The following is a 20,495-nucleotide window of genomic DNA, read 5'->3' on the forward strand; positions in this document are numbered from 1 at the left end:
TAGTATTCACTGCTCAGATTAATTATGAATTTGCTGCAGAGTCTATACTGGCTTTTTAAATACTGTTGGTACTAAAACCATTTATGGCTTGACACAAAGCTATCTTCAAGAATTCAGCTCTTGAATAAGCCAGAGCTTTTCTATCTTGCCAGGAAGAATAGCAGGTGGTTCCCTGCTTTCAGGAAGCGGAGGAGGCTGAGGCATAGAGGCACTGTTTTTGTAGCAGTGTCAGGCATCTGGAGTGGCCTCCCACTATAAATTACACAAGCCTCAATTTTAGTTACCTTCCAGGAATAGTTGTCTTTTCGATTGTTTAGATGGACTAATTTTTGGATTTTTGGTTTGTATCTTTGTCTTTACTGGGTTATCACTATGTTAATTATATATTATTAGAAAACCAAAGTGAGCCCTAAGGAAGTGCAGTAGTGTATAAACAACCAAATAAATAAAATGTTACATTTCAGTAAAACATATGACCCAGCGCAGTGATCCATAAGCTATGGGTTGGAAACATGACAATTAAGTAAATACATCAGTGGCTTGAAAATAATACTCAAAGGAAGCTAATAAATAGATTTTAAAAAAACTATTGCCAAATAAACGATCTGAAAGAGGAAATTACGTTATTCTTTATTATTACAATATTCTTTAATTAATGTTTATTTCATGCATAACTATCAGTTCTTTTCCCCATCAAAATTAAGGATTAATTTATTTTTTTTACCAAGGATTTAAGTTCTGGTGGAATTTGGATAAATTCAAACTCTTTAATCTTCCCAGGATCAACATCCTCCTCAAGTTCCCAAGTACTTTCTTCATAGGGTAAGGAGCACCACTTCACCAGGTAGTGAGTCACCTCCTACAATCCAGGAACAACAAAAGGACAATCAGTGAAGGCTCAAAGCAAAAAGTGACAAAGAACAAATAACGGAACTCTTTGAGGAAACATAATCTGGAAGATAATGATAAGATCATTTGATAAGCTGAAACATATGATGTATGCAGGGGTGTAACCATGATTGATATGATCATGGATACAACTTTAGAGCCAACTATCACATGCTTCCAAAGAAAAGGGAAAGCTTTATATAAAACAAACCTTTATCATTCCAGAGTCATTTTTGACTGAAAGATGGGCAGCATATACATTTAATTAATTAATCAATCTTTCTCCACAAAAAGTGGACATCAACTTCCAAGGGTACTTTTTAATGTGAATGTTTAAAAAAAAACCTCATGAAACATTTAGTCATCATTTGTTAATCAATAATCTATGTTTTATCTTCAGTTCTTTTTTCTTAATAGAAATAATTGATTTATCATGAAAGGCAGGAAGCAGAAATATGAATTTTCAAATATATGGATGTTCCATGGGATTTCCATAGGCCTTGGGAGAGAGGGATGATTTAGTATCAATACTCTCACTTACCACTAAGTTTTAAGATCCTGTACACTGTACAATTACACAAGTACATGGGGGGAGGAAAAATACACCCACAATTTTGTCACCATGTAAAAATTATTTCCATACCTCATTTCTAACTGTTGTGTTACTAGCAGAATAATATAATAATACAAAGGTTCATGACCACATAATTCAAAATGTGGAGTGATAACTGAATAATGCTTTATCATTTATACCCAGGTAAACTGTAAGAATTAAACCAATATATCATTTTAATTAATCCAGAAAGGTTTAGGGAATTTGTTAAAAAATAGAAGATTTCTCTATAGTCTCCTACTATCTGATTTTCACTAAAAGATTTTATGTTGATTCCATTCTTTTTTTTAGGTACAAGAATATTGACTGTATTGACTGACTATATTTTCACATCAGGAGGCTTCTCTAATGCTGAAGCAACTGGGTTGCAAAAATGCAACTGGTTGCTAAGTGGCAACAAAAAGATGCACAAATGTATAAGCTACCATCTAGTAGTCATTTGGATCTTTGCAGTCCAGATGTGGTAATGCCTACCCAACTTAACTGAATCTGAGGTTTACTGCATGCAAAACTTATGGTGCATGTGTTGACAACTGTGGAGATTTAAGGCCCATTTAAAATGTGGTGAGCATCTTATAGACATCATCACTCGAGGGGAGTTGGAACTCTCTATTTACAAAGTTGATACTACTATGGTCTGTTCTCAGTCAGATGGAGCCTGGAGCCTGGAAGATGCCATAGTACCCAAGGTACTATGTTGTGGGGCAGAGCTCTGAAGCATGAGAAATTAAAAGAATCTGAGTTTTTTTAAAGCCAGGTAAGGAATTTACCTCTCAAGTTTGGAGTGGGCTCTGCCTAAACTCTGTCACTTTTCCATGAAGCAGAACACCTATACCAGAATTGTGCTGATCTTACCAGCTCTAAACCAAAGCTATAAGGCACTACATCTCTTCCAAGAAACCTATGCAGTTCAAAGGAAAAGTCCCTTTCTAGACTATATTTGAGTATGGGTTATTAAGATGGAAACAAAGGATGCTGCTTTTTATAGTTGCAATTTAAATACGCACATGACTACAGAGATTTCAGACATTTAGCTTGTCTAGCCTGTACTTTAGCCTTAACTGTAAATTTTGAGAAAAACTGTCCTACAGAAACTCCATCTTGGACTCACACAATGACTACATTTCAGTAATCTCTTATTTCCAGCATCAAGCTTGCTGAATCAGCAGTATACCTTGCATGGACATTCACAATTACTTAGCTGAAAAACTCTTGGCAATTAAGAGACAGATGTGGGGGAACTGTATCACTGTGTTTTCCTAAGAAACTCCTTCTGTTTCCCAGACTGAGGGTCAGCCATGAAAATCAAGAGGGTGAGGAATGTGAATTGCAAATAACAATCATGGTGAGAACAACATCTACCTCCCCAGTTTCGGAGTCCTTTGTGTGAGCCACTTCTAGAATTCTATCAACTTCCACATAGTCTGGATTGAATAGATCTTCATCAGGCTGGCAAAATAAGAACCAAATAGCAGATATGCATTAAGTCACGTTAGGCCTAGCCAGGAAAAAAAAATCAGTTTCTCAAGTTATTAATTCACGTCAGATGTTGAAACAAGAAAGTCATATAGGCTGACCGAAGCAAGCGTTGGGCCTCCTGAACTAGCAAGAAGGAAGCAATTTTTACTGTCAAATAATTTCATTTTATTTTTAATAGTGTTGCAGGCAAAACAGCTCTTTATCAGGTTCTTTCCTTGACTTTCTTATAGAAATAAAAGCTTTGGCAGCTTTTTTCCTTACATACCTCAGTTGCAATCTTTAAAATAAGATGTGTGAAGACCAAGAAATATTAGAAAAACAATTCCACCCAAACTTCTTTATTTTCTCTTGTAAAACTGTGAATTCTGCTTATATCTAGAATAAAAGTGTAAAGGCAGAATCTCAACTCTTCCAAATGCTCCACTACTTCCCACCAAAAATAAATAAAACTGAATATAAGAAAAAAGATATCAGTGGGATGATGGTTACATAACACAAAAGGACATACTTTGGAATCTGGAGCGGTGTCGGGATCTCTGAAGAATATACGGGTGGATAGCATGCAAATAGTCCAGCTGAGAAGACTATTTTCTCTTCTTCAAGCAGAGAGTTTGCAACTTATTTCCACTTCTAACCTTTTCCCAACTAGTTCCCCATACCTTGCAATTAAAAAAATGCTTAATTTTGGAGAATGAAACTATAATTTCCTATAGGTAGTCCTTGAGTTATCATGGAAATTGGGGCCAGGATTGTTGTCACTAAATGATATGTTTGTCAAGCACCATGTCATGTAACGGGATAGCAAAGCTATGGCAATCCTGGCAGTCCTGGATTCCCAGGAAAGAAATACAGTGGTGCCACTGAGAAATGGGGGAGGCCAGGGAAGGTTGGGGAGGTCCAGTACAGGTCGCATGTGATTTGGGAGAACCCAAGGAGGGCCTGGGAGGGCTGATGGAGGCTGTGAGCAAGTAGGAAGGTTCTGCGGGCTAGAACAATTTACTGGAGCAACTTGAGACCTTTGCTGCCAGCTTCCACATTGACTTTGCTTGTGGGAAGCTGGGAAGGAACAGCTATGGTGTCTGCATCATCCTGATCACAAGCTGAGCAACTAAGCTCCTGGAATGTTATCATGTGATGGGGATGCTACAACTTTGAGTATCAGTCCATTCTTTCAGTGCCACCATAACTTTGAATGGTTGCTGAATAAATGGACAGAAGCCAAGGACTACCTGTATGGAAAGCATGAGTTTTATGTCAACAGTTATTTCTTTTTCAAGATGCTGGTTGAAAGCAACTATCAAACAAAAACAGCAACTGTAAATCAACCAATATTCTCATTGAGTATTCATCTTGAGCTGTCAAGTAATATAAATATCTATTATGATAAGCTTGAAATTACCCTAATGAATGAACAGGACATCAATTATTTATCTCTAACTCAGGAGAAAACCAACCTCCTCCATTCTAATTCCACAATACTTTCACAATAGCATCACACATGATGACATGATAGTTAGAAAAAGAGCACTCTAAAAACAAGATTCTCAGGTATCTATTGACTGGCAACATGCCATCATGTTGCCTTTCTATTCCTGTTTTCTCCTGGCAGAGGTACAATAATTTTGTACGTTTATCCATCTAGGCCATCATCATCATCATCTATTAATTTAAATGTATTATCTGCACCAATTCCTATAGACTCAGAACAGTTTGAAAAATCCTAAACAGAGTTAAAATCAATTTTAAAAAATTGAATACAGGTAGTTCTCGAGTTAGAATGGCAACTGGAAACACAATTGCCATAGCTAAGCAATTTGGTTATAAAGTGCAACATTACATGACTGCATGCTTAGCAATAGCAATCCAGGAATTCCTGGACATGTGGGTTGTTAAGCGGAAAGTAGAAGGCGTCCCAGTTAAGAAGCATGAGGATTCCATGAGTGAGAAGCTCTGGGAGATCTGGCACAGGTTGCTTGGAAGTTGGGTGTTGCTGCAAATGCGGCATGAGCTCAGGCAATTTGGGGAAAGAGGATGCAAGTCCCTGTGTGCAAGTGCAGGGAAACTAGTGAAGGAGGGTAAAGCAAAAGCTGTTTAATCACAAATTTGCTTTGGTTTACAGTGATGGCGCTGCTAATATGTATACACATTGCTAATTGCATACATAGACAATACCACAAAAATTTGCCCCAGTTAACAGAGCTTTTAAAAATATTCTGAAAAAGAACATAAAATCAACCAGGAAAATTCATTACTGACCTCAGTGAAAATGTGCTTCATTTGGGCCTGTTTATTGCGAAAGCGTTTAATCTTCTGGGAGATCCGGGGATCTTTTTCTAGCTCCTCCATGGTGGCCCATTTACAGTGCAAATAAGAACTATGAATTAATGAAGAGTATCATTCAGATTATTAAGAAGGAACCAGCAAGATAAGTACATGATTGGCATTTTAACACAAACTTATCCAAATCTCACTTCCTTCAAATATGCAATTGCATTTATATCTTTCCAAAAACTGAACTGTAATTTCCAGTTAATATCATGTTTAAAATGTTAAAAATGCAACCAAATAAGCATATTCTGGCAGAAGTATGCATAAAAATGTGATGTATTAATTACTAGTGTTTCCCCAAAGATATCAATTGAGGGGGAAAAATACAAAAATTCAAATATTAGAAAAAGTCAGAAATCAGGTATAAGGAATTTAAAGTTAGAAAAATATGAAATTGAGCAAAATCAAATTTGACAAATTAGTCAACTTCTAGTATGAAGAAATAGATGCTACTTTATATGTTTTGGACATCCAAAACAGGACAGTACGTAGCACATTGATAAGACAAACACATGCTATACGTACAAATTGCGGTACTTTACATAGAACTCTTCCTGTTCATAAGTTGCTCCTCCAGGATAAATCTGGAACAACAATTATTTGTTTGTTTGTTTGTTTAATTATATAGATATATTATACCCATTAATGCTTAGCATCTATATTTATCTATTTTTATTTATCTATTTCTCAGTTTCTCTATTTATTTATCCATCCATCCATCCATTCAATCTATTTCTATAGCTGCCCATCTCAGTCAATGACTCCTGGGCAGCTTACAATTAAAAAAACACATTACAATTAAAACTACTGAAAACTTTTTAAAATAATAAGAACAATAAAAACATCAGATTAAAAACATCCAGTTTAAATATATCCATTATAGCCACTAATGCTAAGTCGGCATCATTTGGATAAAACTGAGGCTAGGTGAGGACCACACTCCACAGCCAATGGTAGCTTACTTGAATAAACTACTTTGCAACGTAACAAATATAAGATTCCATAGGTATGATGTTCAAGTATGACTGGAAAAACTACTTTGTAATGTAACAAATATAAGATTCCATAGGTATGATGTTCAAGTATGACTGGAAAAATATTAAAATCCACTTGGCAAAAAAAGCAAAAGTAAATAGGGAAAACAAATGATAATCCCATTCCTTACAAGTATTAAGACAAGTCATTCAAATCTCTCAGGAATAAGAAATAGCAAAGCAATACCTGAGATGTTCGTATAATAATTTTTTTCCATATACTTCTTATGCAGTAAGATGACTAAATATCTTAATTACAAGAAAAGCTGAACTGACCACGAGAAAAGGTCTAAATCCATTTTGAAATAAAATTATTGGCTCATTCAAGATTATAAAACAATGGGCAAATATCTGACCTTCAACACTCTTTCATAAAGCAAAATAAATTAAAATAAAGTACAGAAAAGTGTAGAAGCTACTTCATTGTGGCTGCATTAAGTTACAAACCTAAGTAGCATGTGGAAAAAGACAGCAGATCTATCAATTGGCTTTTATCAGGGCGGTTTGATTCTACCCAGGCTTCAATCAAAATTGGACACTCACACCCATGCACAAGCACCAACTTTATTATATTAAACTTATTTTCATCCTATTTTCACTCTATTTACTAATATAATACAGCCAATTGATAACAGAATTTTTCTCTCAAAAAAGCCTTTTATCACAGAGCTTGCAGTCCTAAATAAATGCTTCATGAGCAAGTGGTGTTAGGGAATAAACCATGGCAGCAGAGAGTATATTTCAGATCTAAACACCCACTTACATACCAGAATTGGCGAGGGGGCGAGGGCAACTTTTGAGGCACAATTTTGCCATCAGTTGTGTTCTGAATTTAAGTACCCACTCTAGGCAAACAGAGAACAATATCCCTCTGCCTTGAGCTTCAAACTGAACCCTTGCCTCTGTTTCCAACAGGACTACCAAACTCCAGACTATTCATTCACTGCATGAAGAAGCTACGCTCCGAACATAATAGTCCTACTATTTCATTATCATATTACTGTAGGAGACAAATTATAATAAAGTAAATAATTTACAGCATCTTCTTCTAATACCAATTGTTATAATTTAATGATATTCTTTCTTTCCAATAGAAAAAAAACTCATAAAGGAACTGAAAGGGCTCCGAGGAGAAGGAACGCTCTCACCTCCTTCTGCACCATCCTGGAGGCAAGAATTTTCTCAATGATGTTGGCATCGTCCTCAGGAGGTTCCTATAGAACAGAGACCAAAAGAAGGAAGTTTAGCTGCCCAGATGTGGTTGTGGCATTTAGTGTTTTAAAGCAATGTACATTAAAAGTTAAGGCTTCAGTATTTTAAGACATCCCTTGGAATTAATAGATAGGATACTTCTTGTCATGAAAAATCACATGATTGCAATTTACCTCTTGATAATTTCCCCACTGACTTTGATGGATGGTTGTTAAATTCAGTTATGTAACTGCAGGATGTTGTGACCATCGTAATTGTGAGCTGTTTGTGAAGTACCCAAATCACAATCACATCACCATCAGGATAGTGTGATAGCCACAACTTTGAGGATCGGCTGTAAATCTCCTTGTTCGGTACCACTGTAACTTTAAACAGACACTGAACTAACAGTCATTAATGGTAGATCATGCTGACTACTTATATATGATATACAATTCTATTCTGGTCTTGTCTAGTCTAATGATCTTATATATATTCTCATATAAAAAGAAAGTGGCAGTTAAAGTGGATGAGAGTGCCTGAATATTACTACAGGCAATCACTGAAAACAAGCTATCAGTTTAAGAACTGAATTTAGTTTACATATGTATTTCTGTTACTTGCACACTTTCTCTGCATCTCTTCCAGACCAACACCCCTGAGAGGATTATTCTTGTGGGGGAAAATAGGAGGAGGACAGAATTTTACGGTATATATGTTCACCTCCTTGAGTTACCTATAAAGTAATAAAGGCAGGATAAAATCTAATAAATAAATAAGGTATGGGGCAGTGGTGGTTGCTACCAGTTCAGCTGAACCGGTAGTAAAAAAAAAGCCTCCCATGATCAGCTGAGAGGAAGAAAAAAAGCCTAGGACGATCAGCTGAGAGCACTTTTCTCTTCTTTATCCTCTCAGCTAATTGGCGCTGCAGGCCTCAGCTTGTGTGGGGAAAGCTGAGCGAGTGCGCTAGGTGCACGCACACCATCATCAAAACGGTAGTGGAACAGGTAGGATCCCACTGCTGGTATGGGGGATGTGCCATTGTGTCAGTGTTGAGTCCTGGTGAGTGCTTGGACAAGTTCCTGCAGTTTTCTTGGCAAAATTTTGGATTGATTTGCCATTGCCTGTTTCCTAAGAGATAAATGGTCCAAAGTCACCCGGTTAACTTTGTGCCTAAGGTGGGACCACTACTTAAAGAGTCTCCCAGTTCCCAGGGGGATGCCTTAACTACTACACCAAACTGACTCTTAAGTCATTTTTATGCTGTTTTGACTATCACAATTATCAATCCTTGTTTATAATTAAATATAAAGGACTACTATAAGAAATGTTCTAAAATGGAAGAAATACAGAGAAATCAAAATCAGATTAGAATTTCATTTGGGAAATACTTATTTTGTAATAAATTAAATAAGAATTGCTTTTGTGTATATGTATATATTATTACATTCCAAATGACAGAAAATAATTAATTAAATGATTCACTTATTTAGAATAATTTAAAATTACAGAAAAAGGTTAATGCTGCATTTTTCTGGTGTATCACCAGAATGTGATATCCTCGATTGGGAATTTGTAACAAATGAATGCACTCTACAACAATTCAGTTTTAAAAAAAAACCATTGATTTTACTCAAGATATGTAATTATTTTCAAATTGCTGCAAACACGATGTCACATGTCTACTGTGCCATGAGTTCACAGGCAAGTGGATTTTCTAAATGGAACTAAGTTTTCTTTCCCAATTGTCCCAGCCATACCTCTGCTTGCCAAGCCAAGGTAGATGCAGAAAGTGCAGAAGCTCGGCCAGCACCCAATACAGCTATTGTTTCACCATCATCATCAACCACCTTGAAATCCAAGTCTTCATTGTACTTCCTACGCTTTACCTGGCGTCCAGAACGGCGCTTCTGCACAGCAAACACAGACTCAAACATGGTAGAAGAGATATATACAATACTGCTTAACTGAAATCCACCACTCGTCCAGGTTATACAAAGAAACACACATTGCTTAGATTTGGCCAATATATTGCCAACTAAGTGAAAAGTTAGGGCACCAGTAAGCCTGAACTAAACCAAATGTTGTAAGCCACAGACATATGATTTAGCTTCTCACTTCAAAAGTTTGAACATCCCACCCCAAGAATAAATATGATGCCAAATCAATCAAGGCGATTTTTCTTTCAAACAATGGAGAGAGCATCCTGCTATGTATTAGTTTAATGCATGCTGAAAAGCCCTAAACAATACATCAACATAAGCCAAGGCATAGACAAGTTAAGACATATAGCAGGAAATGAATACAAATCTCAGTACTCTGTGTGTGTGTGTGTGTGTGTGTGTGTGTGTGTTCCTACTTTGTTTGATTATTTTTCATAATACATTACATTTCTATTCCATCACCACCTGGTCCTCGAATATTTTGCCAACCCCCTAGGCAGTTTTGGATAGCAAGGAAAGAAAGGGAGAAAACTGCCAATCCTAAAAATTGCCTGCCAATTTATCTAAATTCTGAAAGAGAAGAAATTTGTTTTTGCCCACTTTCAGTCTTTCCTGGCATCATATTTGAACCACTTGCTGCTCCTGCATACTGCATATATATTTTTAAGTAAACACACTGCTCAATTCAGAAATCACTTTCAGACGGTTCTCTTTACATCAACTAATCTTTTAATGTAACACTTTCAGAAAATTCCCTATGGAGTGCCTCTCCTGCTTAACTTCAGCTCTTTCTGATCAATACCGGTGAATCCGATAGTTCTCCCTTGTCTGTTGATTACTTCATGATTCAACCCTGGAGAAATCACAACCAAATATGCAAACTGACATGCTCTGCATCAATGGCCTAAGTCAAATAAAATGTTAAAGTTATTAATCACTTGGGGCTAGGTTCATATATGATGCTAAGCAAAAGCAACTTCAATGTACCTTAGAGTGATAGGTGAACTAAAGCAACGTGAAGGGATGTCTTCGTTATACCTTATCTGTGACAGACCATTCACATGATTGTAAGTCAGGATAATACTTTGAGTCAAGATGGTGCAGCCAATGGCTGCCTTGGTGAAATGCTCTCTAATGGTTTACACTGAAAGCATATGCACCAAGACAAATTTCTTGTGTGTCTAATCACACTTGGCCAATAAAGAATTCATACATACAGTGAGCATATAGTGAACATACTCCTTCCAAAAGATGTGTGATGTTCCTTTGATTGTTTTGTGAATTTATGGAATGCTTGTGGCCAACAGAGGTCTGTTGATTGGGAACATGAAAATGTGCACACATTAAACTGAATGATGTGCTGCAAAGCTCAATAATGCAACAAGCATATGAAAATTATTGTATCATGGATTAAGGTAGTCATTATTATTTATTAAATTTATATGCTGCTCATCTTGCAGTTCAAGTCAAAATTGTGCTTAAGAGGGAAAATATAAAAAATAGAAAAGGAATGGAGACAGAATTGCAAAAGAAGTATCAAGTGGAAGATTGGTGAGAGGAAAGAGAATATGTCAAGAAAGTTATGATTTAATTTTTCTGATGTGATCCTCACCAATCTGTGATAAAAGTTTAGGCAACTAAAGGCAATTAGAGCCACGGTGGCACAGTGGTTAGAATGCAGTATTGCAGGCTGCAATTCAATCCTGACCAGCTCAAGGTTGACTCAGCCTTCTATCCTTCCAAGAACCTAGATTGTTGGGAGCAATATGCTAACTCTGTAAAACGCTTAGAGAGGGCTTTAAAGCACTGTGAAGCAATATTTAAGTCTAAGTGCTGTTGCTGTTGCTAATGTATAAATTGGCAGGTGGGTGTGGTAGAAGCACTAAACTGTGTCTAGAAACAATCTTACATTTTTGTTTTTAAAGGCCTTATTTGAATGACTACTATTTGACAACTTTCCACACTTACAGTTCTATGCATAAGCCAACATACAGGTACATCTTGGTGGGACCCTAACAATCAGAACCAAAGTATAATAGGAACTAACAAAACATAAACTGGTTGTTGTACTCATGAGAGAAAACTGTAGCAACATTAGATTGTTTCATGTCCATAAAGATTCAACATTCAAGTATACCTGACTGTCAACTGATTCAACAGATTCCTCAAGGTTTTGTCCAGACAACGAAAGGAGGCCTTGATCCAATTCTAAACTATCAAGTGATGTGTCGTTTTTCCTTTTTCCTTTCTTCTTCTTTTCAACAGGAGTTGGTCCTTGCTCCATACTGCAGGTACAAATGTCAGCATTATAGTATCACAGTAAGTATCATTGAACTCAGTATCTGTCATTCATATTTTACCCCAAAACTACCCATGACAATCTTTTTTTCCGTTTTTTTTTCAGAAAGTCATTAGCCAAATTCAAAATACCAAAAAGAAGCAACGTCTTTGTGAGGGTTCTCTTTCTACTGCACTCTGCTTACGCAAACACCATTTTAAAGGCAAAGGGATTACTCTCTCCAACACTGAGCAATACATATTCAAATAAATACAATTTTAGTCTGAAAAAAAGGACTTAAAGTACTTTAGGCTGCTCTCTTTGATTTCCAGTCAAGTTTCTTTTAAGGAAATTATTTCACATAACTATTATTTCTGAGCCTCTGCAAACAAAACACATATAAAAATATGACATGTACAAGTTCACAACCAAAACTATTCTGACTACAGAAATTGCTTATTAATCTAAGACATTCAGCAAAAATACAGGCCCTGTTAAAATATTGCATTCATAGGCAAGTTTCTCTATTTACACTGTCCCCTTGTTCCACTTACGTAATTGAAAAACTTTCCACTTATAAGTAACCAGGCAAACTAAAAATAATTTATGAGTACCACATTATTAACATAATCATGTGGAATATAATTGGGAATCTTTTTCTTCTTACTATTCTCACCTGTAATGAGTCCAATTCTACAGCTCATAAGGGAAGGCAGATGTCTTCTTAAATGATATAAAGTAGAGGTGTGTAATTTTCTTGGCTGAAAGCCACACTTGGCCATTGAATAGTGTACCATGGGCTACATTCCAAAAAGTAATATGTAGGGCCAAGGCAAAATTAAATTTGATTTTGTTTCATTTACATTTACCTTGTATTAAAATTAACTGATAGTTAACTAATAGCTTTGAAGGATTTTGGAGCAGCACCCAAGATTTCCAGAAGAAGCATGCAGACTTGGGACCTCTTTTTATATATTTCTGATGCAGCATCAATTACATAAATGGATTATTTGTGTATAATAATATCATTTGTGTATAATAATAATAAGATTAATGGATAACAGCAACTATAGTAGTATATTTAAGATGTGAAATATTAGAGAATTGCAGCTTTATCTTTCAAATAAGTATTTAGTCAATTTTCCAATATTTTTATTCAATGTTACAATTAAAAAGCTAAAGGGTAACACAAACCAAAAGAAACAGCGAAAGAAAAAAATAGAAAGTGGAAAAAAGAAAAAGAATTGAAAGAAAAATAGAAAGAAAAAATAAGAATACTGCATAATAAAGGAAAACAGAAAGAACGAACTTCCTCCTCCATCAGAACAAATATAAACAATTTATGTAACTAATCACCTTCTCCTAAAATACAAGAAATGTTTCCTTCATATCTCATTTCTTACCTATAAACAAAACTTTAAAATCTCTTTATTCAGTTTTTGTCAGCAAAGTTAATTAAGGGTTATCAGTGATAGCAACATATATACAGTATTTTAACCCTAACCAAGTAAATCAACTTTATATTTGTACCCTTTTAACAACCTTCAAATTTATTGCCCTAAATGTCCTAGAATTTGATTTCTTTTCCTTTTTTTGTTTCTTCTCACAAAATCGTTGTAAATCCAATATACTATAGGAAAGTCACTCTACTGATCTGTTGTTTATATATCCCTTTTAATTACAGGTAGTTCTTGACTTTTACTGACATCTGGGCCAGAAATTCCATTGCTAAATGATGCAGCTGTTAATTGAGGCATACCTGATATTACAATCTTTTTTGCCTCTGTCATTAAGGGAATTATCACAGTTATTAAATGAATCATATGGTCTTTAAGTGAACACCAGCCAGCTCTTTCCATTGACTTTGTCGGAAGCTGCCTGGAAATATCACAAATGGTGATTACATGAGTCTGGGACACCACAACAGTTGTAATTACATATCACTTGCCAATCATCCAAATTTTGATCATGTGATGATTGGGGACACTGCGACAATTTAAGTACAAGGACTGATTGAAAATCACTTTTTTCAGCGCCATCAAAACTCCCAGTAGTGGGATTCAAATTTTTTTTACCACCAGTTCTGTGGGTGTAGCTTGGTGGGCGTGGCAGGGGAAGAATACTGTAAAATCTCCAGTCAGAGGTGGTATTTGCTGGTTCTCCGAATTACTCAAAATTTCCGCTACCGGTTCTCCAGAACTGGTCAGAACCTGCTGAATTCCACCTCTGCTTTAAACAGTTGCTAAAAAAGTGATCATAAGTCAAAGACTACCTGTATTAAGACACCAGCAGGTTTCATTTTTTCTAAAGATCATTTTTGTAACCTGTCATGTTTATGAAATATATTTTTACATTTTATATTATAATCAGTCTTTATAACAATTTCTGTCTTGTTGGGTAAAACTTGTTCCTCTCCCATAATATCACTATCTATTATAGCAAACATTCTTAAAATTAATTTTTGATCCACTGTCCCCAAATATTTTTAAATATGTCCCTATGTTAAAATATTTTGCTACATTCTGTATTAGCAAGCTGAAATTAAATGTTCTTTCCCTTTAATTGTAATTTTAGTTCTTTCTGGTTCTAATCTATGAAGTCCAAGATTCACCGTCTGGCTACCAATCTTTACCATAATACTGTCTACTCTTTCAGGTATGTCTATCTCGCCTTCTCTTTACTGAAACATTATTTAGTTATAATATGATCATAAATAACAATGGAATGTTACAATAATAAAACAGGAGTGTTCTCTTTCAAGAGCATGTAAATCCCTTTTTTATAAAATAAAAAAGAACAAAAAAGTCAAGATACAAAGAAAGTAATTTTTATCTACAATATCAAATTGAGAAAGTAATCCAAGAAAATATTGGAAATGATTATATAAATGGATGTTTATACGTTTAAATAATTCTAACCATTTAAGTTATGAAATCTAGTGCAGATTTCAGTATCACATGCCAGACAAGTATAGCTGTATACACACCAGTGGGAAGTTCTAGGTTGGCAGCTACTATGGCAATGCCATAGCTGGATTCATCTTTTAGCCAAACTGCAATCAAGCCAATATTTTATTTAGCTTCCTACAATCCTAATAAAAAAGCAAACCTCACTCCTTTCTAGCACTTATGATGTTACCTAGCTGGGTAATGAAACATCTTCATGTAAACAACTAAGCTTAGAGAATACCAAGGACTATATTATGCCATAATATAGTTATTTGTTCTTTGGCTTAGTATCAAGTACAAGCCTATCCATTATGACCTAGCAATATGGCTTATTAAACAAGCCATTTAAAAAATCCTAACGAATGCATAAACCAAACTCATTGATATTTCATACATATAGTTTCATACCATTTCTTGTGTGACCATTTCTAGAAGAAGCTTTGCCTACATCCACATATTATTTGATTAAGACACTCCATACTTGCTCATCCCTGAGTTTCTGAATGAAAGGCAGAATATAAATGTAACAAGTATGAATAGAAAATAAGTAAATTCAGCAAATAACTACAGGTGAAAATAAACATTTTCTTCTAAACTGATATTAGGGGAGATACTTCTGTTTTTACCCAACTATTTTTAAAAAATGAGGATTCAGAAGCTAGCAGTGACCAAATTCATGAATATTCTTAAATTCCACATAGAAGTAAATTACTCAGAAAAGATGACATGCTGTAACTGTGCAACAGAAAATGGGATAGTTTAAACAAATGTTTGGGGAAAGGTGACTGGAAAATTATGAATATAATAGACAAGTGATTTAACTCACTTGGGTGCTTTTCAAAAAGAATTAGGATCGAGGGAGAACTATGCTAATTGGATTACAGATTATCTGATGAGTGAGATTCCATTATCCATCTTCATAAATGGAAGTAAAAGTTAGTTACAATATTTTCTTCAGGATGCAAAAAAAAAAAAATTCCAGTGGGGAGAGAACAAAGACTTTTAACTATGGAGTACTTTTCTATTTTGTTTCTGAAAAAAATGTCTAACAGTTGTGCATATTGTAAAAAAGGTAGCTAGAATAAATCTAATTGAAATAATCTAAATACTCCAATATTTATCACTCTGATAGGGTACACATCACCTGTAAATTGCAATTTATTTTTTAATCACTGATGTGCAGCACTTCTGCAAAAGATTCATGGTTGATCTATATCTATTTGTCATCCTATTTGATGTTCCTTGGGAAAAAAAACTGGGAAAAGCATTAGTTTTCACACATTCTGAATACAATGGGTGATGGTCTGGGAAGAGGTTACTTGCAAATTGCTGCCAACAGTCTGCTATTTTGTAGCCATACTGAATGAACACCTTGTTTTTCTCAGACAGTCAGGTCCAGCGCTGTGAAACCTAAAAACTCATCAGTGATATGAAAATTGGCTGCTTTAGTTATAATTTACATGGATGTAGATTTAGCAAGTTAAAAAGGAAAGCCTTGTAGCAGCTTCATATACAACAGCAGCTGCGTATTAACTGCTGTGTGAGAAGCCTGAGACCATACTGGTTCTCTGGGGAATGTACTTACACGTTTATAAATAAGCTCTGCATATATGCAAAAAATTTACAGTCTGGAAGCGGGGTGGGATTCAAATTTTTTAACAACTGGTTTGGTAGGCATGGCTAGGTGAGAGTGGCCATGTGACTGGGTGAGCGTGGCTTTTTTTTTTGTAGCACCCCCCTTTTTTTGCCTCCTGGGCCTCAGGGAAGCCTCCTGGGGGGTGCATTTTTACTCCCAGAAGACTTCCCTGGGGCCCAGGAAGGCAAAAAAATGGAGCAGGGGGAGGGGCACTGCTCCCCCCCACACCCCTCCCACCTCCTTTTTGTCTCCTGGACCTCAGGGAAGCCTCCTGGGGAAAGCATTAAGACAGTGAGAGGGATCACGGCACAGCTGATCTTCAGAACAGCTGATCATCAGGAGCGGGGAAAAAGGAATATCTTAAAGAATGACTGGTCGGGGGAGAATGCAGTCAGCAATGTCGGGCATGCGCACAATATCACGCATGCACGATAAGGACTGACTGGACAGGGAGAGGAGGGGCGGATGGAGAAGGATGGGACCAGCCAGGGGCACAATTTGCTGGTTCTCTGAACTGCGCAGAATCATAACAACTGGTTTTATAGAACTGGTCCGAACCAGTAGAATCCCAATAATTCATTGTATAATTCAAATCTTCAGAAAACAGAAATGCAAGGAATCCTTCCTAATTGTACAAAGGTTCAATGTTTTATGTTTATGGAGATTGTCAGTCATGATTCTCCCAAAGGTGCTTTTTCAAAAGGCAACTAGACTTTTTTTTTGCTTGAAGACGTTTCACTTCTCATCCAAGTCTAGTTGCCTTTTGAAAAAGCACTTTCGGTTCAATATTTTATCTTACCATCCAAGTCTATTTACCATTCCAAAGAACATTCACAGTGTTCAATGTGGATTTATACCAAGTGCCTCAACCATTAGGCATTTCATCCTTTCATCCTCTATGCCTTGAATAATCAGTTTTCCAGTAACTGTCTTGTATGTGACAATGTTCCCTTCTTGATACTCAGTCTTTATGTTAGTCAAATCAGTTTCCCTTGCAAGCTTAATGTTATCTTCAACTGGTGAAATTTTCATCTCCTCCTGATCAGAGATCAACTGCAAGTTCATAAACTTCTGTATGACAGTTCATTGACAGTATTTCATTCATAAAATATGTATTAAAGAAAAGGGATCTTCTATACATACAACCTGAGTACATAATCATGCCAGGTCAGTTTTCTACAGTGCTTCTCAGATGAATGTCTAGTTTTAAATGTGTCTTCTTCAACATCACCCAAAACATAGCTCACTTTCATATTAAATAAAAGAAAATAAGCGTCTAATATCCTTTGTTTAGCAATGATGATTGTGCTAGTGCATCAATATCTGCAAAGCACAGAGGGCATATTTACATTTGTTTGGTTTCAGATATCTGATACCAGCATTTATATCAAACAAGAAACAGAAGAGCACTGACTGATGAAGAAATTAACAGTAAAATACTCACAAGTATTGCAGAAAATTCAACTTTTATATCCTGTATTTTAATCAGAAGTATAGTTTTGCATCTTGTTTCATAAAAGGCAATATATATATTTTGATATTATTTTCACATCAGATCTTTATGTTGCAGTTTTATAGAACATTGCTATGGTATTGCTTCAAATATGTAAAGAATAAATCCTGTAATGTAACTTTCTAGGGCAGGTGTGAGCAGATGACATACTTCTAATTGCATTAGAAGCTGTGGAAGTGCAGTGCTGCTGGTGCTTTCAATTTTGTAATAAGTCCCTAGACATTGGTTCTGTAGTTACAATTAGCAACCATTCCATTGATAGATGTTGAAGCTCACTATGATTAGAAATGATTTAGAGGAGATTATGCCACAATTACCAAATGCTTATAGAATTTGCAGCAATGGCTCTATTTGCATACACTTTATTTTGACATTTTGGAAGCAACATTCCTCAACTACCCTCTTTCTCCAACAATATGGCCTCCCCCAATAGGAAGTCCAGGCCTGTTTTATGGGCATGAAATGAAATTAAGCCCCTCCCCCAAATTAAGGCCTATATTAAAACATGTGAAATGGGGGGAATGGTGGGGGGGGCTTGCCGTTAGGAAGTACGTTTGTTGCACACCCGGATATGGTGCTGCCTGTGTTGACCCCAATACGAAGTGCCGCACCAACGCTGAGGTCAACATCCAAGCCATCGGCGCCCGCCCGCCCGAAGATGCAAGGGGGGGGAATTAAGTCACCCCCAAAAAAGACGGCCTAGCCATTTTTGGGGGGCTCAAAAAAAATAAGACCCGGCCTTATTATATGAGAAACACAGTATGTACTTTTGAACATGTTTGTGAAGGAATCAATGGACATGAATCCAGGTTCCTCAATCCTGAAATAGCAATGGTGATCAGTTTGTCATTAGCAAATTGCCCACAGACATCAGGGGCAAGATTTGCAGCAATCTTAAGGCTCATTGACAAGCATTTAATTAGCTAGTACAGTAAGATTTTTTTTAACATTCTTAGTATATTTTTATATGGTTAGAAGAGAAACCATTATAAATACATGTGGCTGAGCATATTTCTTCCACAGCCTCTTCAAGATTAACCAAATTCACTTTGTTTTCCATAAACTTCAGATGGTTTTAATAATGTGGTGCCAGTCTCATCTTAGTAAGAAGGCCAGAGGGCCTCACAGCAAGAAAAGGCCACTGATGTAGCAACCTGGAGAGCTCTGTGAAGAAAATGCTGTAATAAAGATACAAACGAGTTCCAATACTTTTCCTTTTCCAGAATCATTTATTTTTTCTCAGTTCTGCCCCTTACCGAAGATTTGAAAATACTACCTTTTGGCCTGAATTGCTGCTCAGTTAAATTTCTCCAGATAGATGCCAATATCAATTGGTTCAGCACAGGGGTGTATGTAGAGCATGCTAAGGACAGCCTAATATTTCCTGCCCCAACTAATCTAGCTGACTTCTGCAATTGAGTTGGGCTGAACATTGTTCATGATGAGAGTCATGACAACTTTTTGATTTCAGGAATGTTACGCAGTTGATATGGTTTAGTTTCATACTTAAACCTACACTGTGTGCTTTCAAACCTCTTTCAATTCCGCTCTCACAATAGCATGATTTTTCTTTTGTGGAATACATGCTGAATTTCCATAAAAACTGTTGTATAGAATAGGGGTCCCCAACCCCCAGTCCATGGACCGCCAATGGGCTGCAGCATGCCAGAAACTGGGCCATGCAAATAAGCGAAGCCCCCATCCACAGGAGGCAGGCAGCACATGAAACCACGCCCCCTCTGGTCCACAGAAAAACCTTTCTCCACGGAACCGGTCCCTGGTGCCCAAAATAATTGGGGCCACTACTATAGAAGTAATTATTATCAGCTTCTGGCGACTGCAGAACAGCAGACAACATTTTTTTCATTTAAGTGAAACACACTAATACTGTTACAAGAAGTATCTGTATACGTGCTTATGAGGCTTAAAATTTTACCAGCGCAAATTAGTAATCCTTCTCAAATCCAGCATTATATTTTTATTTTAATCATACAAATAACATAAATGCAACAAGTTATCAGCTCTACGAATATCTACAATCAGTAAAAGGGAGGCCAAGCAGCAAAGATTTGAGACAACTATGAGTTATATGAGTTTCTCTCAAAATCAGCAACTATTTCATAAATAAACAACCAGTTTACATACCCAGAAATGTAATATGAAGGCGTATACTTTTCTGTATCATGGCTTAATACCCCTAAAAATATAAAGGAGGTCCATATCATTTTGGAAGTTTATGAAACACTCATTCTAAAAGAACTGCATCACAATTACATTGGGAAACTGGGTTTTATCTCTGATTCTGTCACCAAGTAACTGTAGGACGACAGTCTGTCTTATTCAATTTTTACCAAATTTGATAAGAGAATGATGTTGAGCAAATAGGCTAACTTTTGTGTCCCAATTAGACTTTAAAATCATTATGCAAAAGGATCTCACAGAAAAGCAAGCTTTAGAGAATCCAGTTACTGATCAGAAATACAATTATATTTATCTATTCTGTTCAAATCCTTATATGTAGCATTCAACACAAGGTATTATTGCCAAGTCAATCAAAATAGAATTAGATCACTTTCATATCTACAGAACTTAGGACTTATTCTCTGGTAGAACATGCTATGCATGGACCATCTTACAATTTAAG

The 20,495-nt window shown here is 36.2% G+C and overlaps 1 protein-coding gene across 10 annotated transcripts in view; it reads right to left on the reverse strand.

Moving 5' to 3' along the window:
* CHD6 (chromodomain helicase DNA binding protein 6) overlaps nucleotides 1-20,495 on the reverse strand; it is a 147,082-nt gene that overhangs the window by 52,637 nt on the left and 73,950 nt on the right. For all 10 annotated transcript variants that reach the window (XM_087929195.1, XM_087929198.1, XM_087929193.1 and 7 more), the window contains 7 exons: nucleotides 11,614-11,761; nucleotides 9,294-9,443; nucleotides 7,491-7,556; nucleotides 5,834-5,892; nucleotides 5,237-5,354; nucleotides 2,864-2,950; nucleotides 725-859 (listed from right to left, as the gene is read on the reverse strand). In XM_087929195.1, the coding sequence (XP_087785321.1) occupies nucleotides 725-859; nucleotides 2,864-2,950; nucleotides 5,237-5,354; nucleotides 5,834-5,892; nucleotides 7,491-7,556; nucleotides 9,294-9,443; nucleotides 11,614-11,761 (763 nt within the window). The remainder of the gene's footprint in view (nucleotides 1-724; nucleotides 860-2,863; nucleotides 2,951-5,236; nucleotides 5,355-5,833; nucleotides 5,893-7,490; nucleotides 7,557-9,293; nucleotides 9,444-11,613; nucleotides 11,762-20,495) is intronic.

Source organism: Pseudonaja textilis, chromosome 3 (assembly GCF_049901715.1).
Source record: "Pseudonaja textilis isolate UNSWEBS1 chromosome 3, rPseTex1.2, whole genome shotgun sequence".
NCBI lineage: Eukaryota > Metazoa > Chordata > Lepidosauria > Squamata > Elapidae > Pseudonaja > Pseudonaja textilis.